We start from the raw sequence: 10,547 nt of genomic DNA, 5'->3' as shown, positions 1-10,547 counted from the left end.
ACGCGGAGAAGACGCGGAGAAAGAGGGTGTGGAGAACTCCGTGCTATTGTTAGGGATAGATACCCCTGTTGATACAAACACGCTTACCAGCGCGATGGGCGGATTTCACTATGAATGATGGTCTATTTGAGGAAAGACTGGTTCAGTTCCTCGAGATGGAGTTTTTATTTTGACAAAAAACACAGACCCGCGTCTTGCACCAGACCACTCACTTTCATTATGCAGATTTTCATGACATCACAAACATATACGAGGGTACCGTTGTAACGCAGCCATATGTAGGAGCCTCGGCTTTACACGGCTCGTTTTAAGGATGCTGAAATTATGCTCGCTATGTGAAACATCCACAGCGACACCGTGCAACTGCTGTAACGTAGATTAATTGCGGAGGATCTTGTTGCTTCCTCCTTATGTCACATGCACTGTGTGTATTTCTTTTGTGGCGCCGGAGCAGCTGAAGGCAGGCTGGAAACAAAACAATAGACCGAAATGCAGAGCTGTTCTTTGTAGCCAGCTAATAACACGGACGGAAACCCACGACTGGAAAACGAACAGCTGCGACCGGGGAACACAAGAATATGGAGGTGATCGTGCACTGATTTTGTTACAGACTGGATTTACTTGGCGTTAAAATATCCTCTGAAATCAACTGGGAGAAAATATGAATTCCGCTGAAGCAGCCGAGGAAGGACCTAACGATTCAGACACGGACGCGTTTTTCAAAACAGGTAGGATGGTATCAAAAGCTGTGTTTAACCACGAAACAACTTGTATCCGTTTGGCAGCCTTAAGTCATTGTACACATTGTGCGGAATTGTGCACGACAAAGGATGTAGAACTCCCTGCATTAGTCCGTGCAGTAGGGTAGCGGAGCTCAACCATTGTTTGTGTCATTGTTGAACATCACCAGTGTCAGAATCTTTTCCATGCCCGCTAGGTTAAAAATCGGGTTATTCAAGGCTTCCTTCGGGAGACAAAGATATATAGAGAAGCATAAAGAAACTGGAAAACCCAGCCTTTTCAGTGGCATTACCAAACATACATATTCCGTGAGTTCGTACCACGGATGTTTCTTATTCTTCTGTGTAACTAGATAAAACAAATACACAGTGGCATCATTATTTACACAATAACTGAAAAAAACTAATAAACTAATGCATGCTATCTCCTGCCTCAGTTTGACAGTTGCATATTCTATTCACTCCGTGTCTACTAGCAGATTCGGGCACAATGTGGTGATAATAGCAAATTCTACACATTAGTATCTTGCTACAGTAAACTGTAAGATGGAGTACCACTTTTCAGATTCTCCAGACAATTAAGTTTTATTCTGTTCTAGGCCAATGTTTTAGCACATACTACTCAACCCCGTTTAATATAGAACTTGTCATTTAAATGTGTAGTATGGCTCTGTGTGCTGTTGTCGGGCCCAATGTTATTACTAGCATCTTTACTGGTTGTTGTGTGAATGGTTTATTGGGTTTGAGGCTTGTAGCACAAGACATCTTAAGCATCCACACTACGCTCTGTCTTATCAGGGTGTTACATCTGTCTGTAACGTCATGTCACGTATATTTCAGTTTTATAATGCTAATTTAAAATAACAATGCATTTATGGACACTGTCATTTTGTTGAGAAAAGTCAAATGGAAGACAGGAACCCCACATGACCAGTGAAAGAGACGGAACAAAGAGGCGTGCCGGGCATCGCGGGGTATTTAATAGAAGGCCAGTCCACGGGTGACTGCGCCGTTGCTTGGGATGAGTGTGCCTACCCCGGGCAGTGGAGCTTTGTCCCACTATGGCACAGGGCTGCTTCAGGACAGGCTATGGCTCTCACCCCCCCCCCCACACAAGCCTCCCGCTCCTATTACTCTGCCTCCCCCCCTTCCCATTCGCACCCCACGCTCCAGGCGTGCCGCCGCAAACCGGCGCTAACCGATGCGGCGTTAACTTCAGTGGCCGAATACCTGCGTTTCATCCAAAATGCATATACATTACAGATGTGAATCACAGATACGAAAGTGAGAAGCGGCTTTCCGCTGATTCAGATGGAAATATGATTTTTTCTATTTCTGATTTCATTAATAGGCTTCCTACAGAGCAAGGAGTGGTTTGTGAGATCTGAATAAGGAAGGTCATATTTGAATGGTCTGTTCTTTACAGGAACCGGTGTCCTTGTGCTGATTCCGACTCATTTGAGGGTGTGGGAGGGGGCTCATTTGTTGGACTCGGAGCAGATTTATGCAGGGAAAGAGGATGTTGATAGGAAAGAAGAATCAGAAAACATTGTCTCTGGAGTCAAGGTCTGTGCAGCTGGGCTGCTTTAAAAAAAAAAAAAAACCAATTCTGGTGGAACATAAATGACCAGATGGCAAGCCGCATTCTTAAAAAGCCAATGGCAAGGAGTGTGGCTTTGCCATGGAGGGGCAGGGCTGGCCGTCTCCCGTGGTTCCCGGCCACCCGACGCGCTGATGCAGATTGGCGAGCGCTGTACCCCGGAGAAACGGGGCCGGGGGCCGCTCCGGGGCCCCCGCTTCTTCCGCGGCGCTAATCGGGAGCGGCTGTTTGCCCCACAAAGAAATACATCACACGGCTGAACGAGCAGCCGTCCATTCATAACGGCGCGCTGAAAGCCGGGGCAAAGTGCTCGTGTGTGCCCGGCGCTGCCAGAGATACCCCCGGCCTGCCTATTCAGGGCTCGGGGGTAGATTAACCTCCAATACAAACTTTAATTCCCTCCCCCCCGATTGTAGTGTTTAGCCACACTTGTACACGCGGCCTTTGGGCCTGCCCCTCCAGGCTTGTCATTCATACAGAGCTCAGCCCTGAGAATGGCGGATTTGCCCTTCCTCCGGGGCGCGCTGCTATTGGCCAGAGTGAGCGGCGGCCATCGCAGGCCGTGCAGATGGGCCTACCGCTACCGCTACTGCTGTTTTTTGTTTTTGTTTTTTAGCCTTAGCGGCGCGCTAAGTCTTTGCGTCCTCGGCCCGGGTAATAACTGCGGGGAGATTGGCAGCGGCCGGCGTCCCGGATCGATATCTGGGTTGCCTCAGCCCCCCGCTGTCTTCGGGAGGCTTTTCCCGCTGAGTGATGCGCGGCCCAGTGAAATCTGGCAACCCGGCGGCGGAAGCCGACTGGGTCTCTTGGCAAAGTGTTTACAAGGAGCTCATTAACCTAATGAATTCATTACGTGATTAGACTTTTGGCCGAAGGCGGTTTTTCCCTGCATCATCACAAAGTCGACCTCGCGCTGAGGGCGGAGCGCGAGAGTGGGCGTCGGGGTTCTGTGATGTTTTCGATGGGGTGCGTCTCTTCGGTGCGGGGTTGGTTCATAATTGAGACGCAGGACCCCCCGGTGCCAGCCGTGGCTGTGGATTCAGTGACCCGTTGTGAGGGCTCCTCAGTGTGTTGGTTCAGCTGGTTCGGTTCTCGTGCCCCTGAGGAGCCGGTCTGTGTGGTGACCTCAACTTTCAGACCCCAGTGCTGCTTGTGATAAGAGAGGACGCCATTTCTCCGGTACCCGCACATGTGTGTTCACTCTACGTTTTATTTATCTTATTAGTCATTTAAAGCAAGCCCAAGTTGCCCAGGTTACATCATTCTAAATCCTGGTACTTAAAAAAAAAAAATGAAAACAAGACTAGTTGAAGGTAGATGACTTAATATGGACACCAGGGTGTGACAGATGTTGCTGCACATGTGGTTACTTGGAGGCTTTCTGTCTCAGTGACGGTGTCTGTGTGATGTGTGTGACTCTGCGGTGTGAGCAGGGGAGAGTGAGAGTCCTGCGTGCCTACGTGCACACCAGTCCAGGGAGAAGCAGTCCCTAAGTGCTCCCTTTATGGGGATTCCCTCTGTCTCATTTACTTTAGTCTGTTGTTTTGTCTGTGGGCTCCTCGGGGTGGCTAATCTCGCTAGCTCCCTTTGCGTCGCTGGGTTTTTCGGCAAAGTGGTGCAGGGTGAAACGGCGTCTCCCGGACACATCGGCGGCGCGGTACGCGGGCGAGGGAGCGCGGACGCCGTTCCGAAATCGGCGCGGTCGCCCGGGAGACGCCGCGGATGGAGAACGCCGCAGATCGAGCGCGTTCCTCTCCAGCAGGGCCGCGAGGCAGGCTCCAGCGAGACGGGCCTTGGCTTTGGGCCCACGCTGGGAGTGCGAAGCCCCGCCCCCTCCTGGTACCGCGACGGCTGCTCCGCGAACCGTGGCCCTGCTGCTTGAAACCGGGAAAAGGGGGGTGGGGGTTTGGGAAGGGGGTGGGAGGGGGGGCTGCAGGGAGAGAACAATAGGACCCGATTCCCCACTGTCACCCCCGGAACAATGGCACTGCCGACGCCACTCCCCCCCACCCCCCCGGTGGGAGCGTGCTCAGTCTGCGCCGCACCACGGGCCTGGCAGATGGCTAATTGGACAGCAGAAAGCACCGAGGTAACTGGGGAGAGAGTGAGGGAAGATTTGTGGGGATTATTGAGTCATGATCTGACACAGAGGAGTGGGGGAACGGGGAAGTCCCTCTCTCTTAAAAAGCAGCAGTCTGGAACTCCTTAAAGTCTAACCATATGCCACTTTTGTGGAAGGGGGTAGTTAGGCTGGGAGGGTAATGGAGTTGGATCTTATTAGCTGAGCTAGCTCATCCATTACTACAAAGAAGGCTTTTAGAGAAATTGATAAAACTGCTCCCGCAGGACATACGTGTATTCAGCATTACTGCTCGTCCCCTGGAAATCCGTTTTTATTTTTATAATGTCGTGATTGAAATTTTTTGCGCATTTTATAGCCGAATGTGTACGTTTATAACGCACGCACGATGACTTCATAAAGGCTTATTGCTGTGGTTGTGGGGCGAGAGGAAACTCAGTCTCTTTGCTTTACTCTCAGTCAAAACAGTGCAGCAGATGTGGCTGAATTTTTAAGTGATGGGTGGCTGACAAGAAGGGAAATATCTAGGTGCTAAAAAAAGGCTATCCGATAACAAAAACACAAAGGGAGAGCAGCCTCTGATTTGCTGCAAACATTTATTGGAGTAAGGAAGGCGTGTAACTCAAAGAGTTTATACGAGTGTGGCCACCACTCAAAAAGCAGGTCACAGCTGACTGGCACTGGCTAGTAATGTGCAGGAGCTGGAAACGAGGCTAATCTCTTCATTGTATTTTTGAGTGTTTTCAAAGGGTGCGTCTAGCTGTGACCTCATGATTCACGCCTGGCGTGCTTCTCCTTATAGTTTGAGTGCTGTGGATGTTTTATGGAACCAGGGCAGGTTTCTTACTGTGCGTGCATTTCTCTGAGGATTCGTGTTTCAACAGTTTAATTTGGACTCATTTAAATCTGGGTTTAAAACATGATCACCAGTTCATTCTTAATATTGTCAGCGATTAATCAGCATTGTAATTGTTTGACGCCGCTCACCTTAATTATTAAAGACAAGCCTCAATTATTTCTCAGTGAAGCAGATACAGGGAGGGCAGCTGTGTGATTTGTACTGCTGCGTTACCAAAATTTGTCCAAGGTGGCTGTGCGAGCTCAGCTCTTTGAACTTTGAACTGTGTTTATAAAACACAGGAAGTGTAAATCTGCTGAGACTTCCTGCTTTAGCCTCTCCATGAATGATTCCATGTCCCCCGTATAAACTCAAATTGGCATAATCCACAAGGGCCTTGCAGGTTGTAGGGAACTCTCTGTGGCAAGCCTTCATGATGTTCATGCGTAGTGAAGATTATAGCAATACAGGCTTCAAAAGAAGACAAGGAGCATGGCTAAAGTCTCGATAATGTGTGTTCCAATTGTTGGCATTAGAATTAAACAGATTTCAGAGCTTAATGCACCACAGACCTGGACTAGAATGCACTTGAAAATAAATAAATGAAGGGTCTATAGGGTCCCCAAAATGAGTCATAAAGATTAAAGGACCGGGCTTGTAACCACAAGGTTATAGGTTTAGTGCCCAGATGTTGTGCTCTTCATGAAGGAAGTAAACCTGAATTTCTTCAGTGAGCAAGGTTTAAGATGTGCTTCTGCCAATCGAACAAAGAATGATGTGACCGAGATTTGTGATTGGTGAATAATACCAGTTTTCTGAGTCTTTTCATTCCCAGTTAACGGTGGACAAACATGCAGGGTTTTCCCAGCGCTTCCATTGTTTTTTGACCTTATAAAGATCATATGGTCGTACGCCAATAGCTATTGATCTTCGACGCAGCTCCTCCGTTTGAGCAGATGGAGCCAATGAGAGGCCTCGTGTTATAATGACAAGGCGGCGCAGAGTCAGGAGTAAACTCATTACACCGGGGTCAAGCGTGCCGTTGCCCCTTCTAAAAGTCCAATTAGCCACTCATACCATTAGTGTGAGGACCGGGGGGAGATGACTCTTGAGTGGGGGGGGGGGGGTATAAGGGCCCAGGCTCGTAAGTCAAGCACAGCGCTGCTGAGTGTGTAAAGATTACAGGCTCCGGTCTGAGCAGCTCTTACTCGCTGTTGGTAAGTATTCCTCCGGGGGGAAGGGCTACTGCTGGCTGATCTGCGCTGGCCAAAATGGTGACTCAGGACTGAGGTCACTGGGGTGGCAAGATCTGGGGACACACCTCTCCCCTTAGAGAGAGAGAGAGAGAGAGGGGGGGAAAGGAAGGAAGGGAGGGAGAGAGAGGGAGCAAGGGAGGGACGGCGAGGGAGAGAGAGAGTGACAGAGAGATAGAGACAGAGAGAGATGGAGGGATGATGAGGTAGAGAGATAGGGAGGGAGGGAGTGAGACAGAGAGAAAGAGAGAGAGAGAGAAAGGGAGGGAGAGAGAAAAAGAGAACGAGAGAGTGGGAGAGAAAGAGGGATTCAGTATGAAGAGGGGGAAGCTAAGAGGCTTCTTAGAGTACAGGGCTCAAGGCAGTCTCCTCTGATGGCAGCCTGTATTACTGGTGGGAACAGGAAGTCTTAGGGGTAATAACGTTGAGTACAAAGCTGCTTCGATATGAAGGCTAAATGGAATTGGAGATACTAATGTTATTGCAATGAAAAGCTTAGCTTGCTCTTTTTCTGTGCTGTAATAATAATAAGAAAGGCATCCTTATCCCTGACTGGGGTGGTCTGTCAGAGGTGGAGCTTCTAATGCCCATCAACATAAGGGGGGCGGGGTTGGGGGGGTGGCAGTGACTCAGAGTCAACCACAATGTCACATGGGATAGAGTGTGAGAGCGCCCTTCAATATTTAATGTCCTATTTGCTTCGGTCCCGGTGTATTCCTGCTGTGTTCACTGATATGTGAAGTAAAAAGCTTCACGCTTTGGACCATGATGCACTGCACACGGAGCGCCATGAAAATGAGGGGGTATTTATGTTAACCACATCAGTGCTTTTTTTTTCCTCTTGTGCTTCCTCTTTTACCTTCACAAAGTGAATGTACTGTGAGCGTATTTCATGCAATTCACAAGGGGATGCTTACTTACTCTGTAAATATACTATAACAGACCCTAAAGGTAACGCTTGCTTACATTTGGTGCTCAGAGTTAAAGATGAACCACACAGAGGTTGGATTGAATTCCATTGCTGTTGGTGTTTTGTCTTGTTTAGGGGTGCGCAGAGGTCAAGTTTAGCACAGTACCAAGACACTGAGAAATGGCCAAACCCTCCTTCCTAAAATCCAGGTTGCATGTCCTGGAACCCTGCGTCTCCCACAGTCTGTGCCTTAGCACGCAGTAGCGTGCAGTAGGGCGTGCAGTCGGGCGGTCTGAACGCAAGGTCGTTTGCACGCCCTGTGGCGCGCGCGTTCATGGTACAGAGCCAGAGGGGCGACTGACGCACTGCGGAGGGGTGGAGACCTCGGGGGTTGAACTTCGCTCCTGAACGGCCTGGCCGGACCGCGCGGTGGAGTGGAGGGGGGGCGGCTCACGCTGCGTTCAGCATGCGTCTGGAGGGGGGGGGGGGGGGGGGGCGAGGCACGGACGCCGTCACGCTCCGGCGAGGGCTGCCGCGCTAATGCTTTCCGAGCGCGGTGGCGAGGCGGAGCCAGCGCGGGCCGGGAGGCGAGGGGGCGTCGCCGTCCTCGGCGTCGCGACAAAAGGAGGCGGAGAGGCAAGTTTAAGGCGTTAGGCTGAGTTGTGTCAGCCTGTAATTTCAGCCCTCCATCGTCTGTGTGTTTTTTTTCTTTTACCCTCCGACGTGCTAGTGCGAGCGACGCGGTTCCAGCCGATGAATCGCGAAGCAGACCGTATTAAATAGGTGACAAGTGAAGCGCCAGGGACGCGTGCCAAGTACCCGAGGGCGAGGGTACAAGCGAGGCAATAGCGGAGACGGGAGTGAAACGACACGCGTCGTCTCCAACTGCTGCGGTCTCAGGACTGCGATTACGGTCCTGTTACTGTGACGACGAGCCCGAGCGGCGAGGAGGGGCGGTGCTTTCCCGAAGCCCCCCCCCCCCCCCGCGCGCGCCGCTCCGAACGGCGAATGAAAAAAAGCCATTGTTCGGGCCTCGGCCTCAGCCGTGGAAAGCATTAAAATTATATAGCGCGGCTCCCTAATTTCACTCCCCAGGGGGAAAAAGGCGAAATAATGGAATCATTGTCCGTGCTGAGCTTACAAATTCCCATTTTGGATTAGTTTACTTAATCCAAACCATCCAGAGTCGTTCTTATTTATTTATTTTTCTGAAGGTTTATAACGGCCCGTTCTCACGGAACGGAAAGCGTCTTTTTCTCTCGATCGGGGGAGTTGGCGGTTGCGCGGCGACGCGGCCCCCGTCCTGTCGCTGCGTTGTGCGTCTTTATGAGTTCGGGAGCTTTGTGAGCCTCCCCGGGAACGGCCGTCCGGGACGAGACGAAGACGAAGACGAAGACGAGGAAGGCTCTCGCGACGCGCCCGCGTTATTAATGGCCCGTCCTCGGCATCGTAGCTCGATGTGAAACCGCGCTGTGTAAATGTACCGAGCGCTTCGGTCTCCACGGCCCTCTCTCTCTCTCTCTGATGTGGACCGGGGTGCTGTTCCTCATTTGCTGGGGGGGCGGTGGTGGGGATGTGGGAGCGGGGGGGGGGTGGAAACGGAACAGAGGGGGAGAATGAGCTCATTGATGAGCAGGCTTCTCTCCGCGGGGCCGTTCGCCCTGTTTTATTAGCGCGCGGCGGCGGAACGAGTTCTCCCGGCCGGGCTGGAGGCCGAGCGGTGCGTCACACGTGGAAGCGGCCCCTGCGCTAGAGCCAGCGGGGAGCGCGTGTGCGCCGTAAGTTGCTTCGTTGCCTGCGATTACAAGCGCGCACGGCACGGCGCGTCCCCCAATATCTCCCTTACATCGGCGCGCTCGCTCTACGTCCACCGTGGGACCGTTTAGCTCAGCGAGAGTAAAGCAGGAGAGGGAGTTAGTGACTAATAGCATCTACCGACAGAGAGCCCTCTCGAAAAAATCTGGGTCTGTGGCATCTGGCACCCACTTCCGCCGATGTTGGTCCGTGACACCGGCCGTCCAATGAATGAATCATTTTCTGAGTGGGATTCTCTGACCTGGTTTCTGGTACTAGGCTTTAACCCTTTCAGGTGTGAGATCACAAACATGCGATTAGAATGTTCTTAACTGAACATTCTAAATGGTGATGTCACAGTCAGTACTGCTAATTAAAAGCAGCGGAGTTCTAGAACAATGACTTTTTTTTTTACACTAGAAATTCCAAAAAAAAAAAACAAAAAAAAAGAAAACTCTCCTGTGGTTTAATGAGAGCTGGAGAAACGTGCAGACTGCCGCTGAGCGTGAGCGGAGCGGAGCGCTGGGGAGAACATTCCGGGTCTTCGCGGCTGAGTTATCCTCCCCGAAGCTGCCGATGCAGCTGCCGAAAGCCACGCTGCGCTGAGGAGCCTGTGGCCCAGGCGCAAGGCGGAGAGCTGCGCTCTGTGGGGGGGGGGGGGGGAACTCTGAGTAAGAGCTCTGAGATACATTAGCAGGTAGAGTTATGCGTGTCTGCCTCACAGAGCCCGGCGAATACGCTGGGGCATATTCGAGGAGGGTTTTTAGCAATGTCACCGACCGTATGTCTGGAAGATGGAATTACAGACGCTCAGGGATTACAGTTGCACTCCCGAAGAGTGCGTGGCCAAATTCGGCGCCTCTGACTACTAATACCCATATATGTGACCTTACTGGAAACATCTGGAGAAACGGTTCATTGGAGAACGTTCAGATCATCACAGCTGTACAAAAGACCTTAGACCCATGTAGAAAAACGACAGAGGGAATTGGGGCGCTACCATTAACGGCTGCCTCTACAGGCAAGTGAAGGGCGGTTAGACTGTTTATAACCTGAGGCCGAATCCTCTGACATTCTGTAGTAGAATACTTTTTTTTTTTTTTTTACTTTACTTTAGGATTTCATGGATTTATCACTGGACAGAAACTTGTGAGGAAAAACTGTTCTTTGTTGTCTGGTCTGGGATTTGTTTAGTGCCTTATGGTGTTTTTTGGTGAGGTGGCAGATGAGGTCCTCTCACTGCGGCTCGAGCGCGGTAACAACGTGCCGGTTTGGCGAACCCCCACAGCTGCCGGATTGAGGAACACGGCACAAGCCTGGCGAAGGCCGTGC

At 51.1% G+C, this 10,547-nt stretch overlaps 1 protein-coding gene across 2 annotated transcripts in view; it reads left to right on the top strand.

The window, feature by feature from the left end:
- Nucleotides 1–10,547, top strand: part of LOC135241271 (kalirin-like) — an 84,935-nt gene continuing 74,388 nt past the window's right edge. Inside the window, exon 1 of one of the 2 annotated variants that reach the window (XM_064311511.1) lies at nt 1–728. In XM_064311511.1, the coding sequence (XP_064167581.1) occupies nt 662–728 (67 nt within the window). In that variant the 5' untranslated portion in view covers nt 1–661. The remainder of the gene's footprint in view (nt 729–10,547) is intronic. The other variant, XM_064311512.1, reaches the window with a different exon arrangement.

Source organism: Anguilla rostrata, chromosome 15 (genome assembly GCF_018555375.3).
Source record: "Anguilla rostrata isolate EN2019 chromosome 15, ASM1855537v3, whole genome shotgun sequence".
NCBI lineage: Eukaryota > Metazoa > Chordata > Actinopteri > Anguilliformes > Anguillidae > Anguilla > Anguilla rostrata.
The sequence above is the reverse complement of the archived record's forward strand: the minus strand, read 5'-3'. Positions and strand labels throughout refer to the sequence as shown.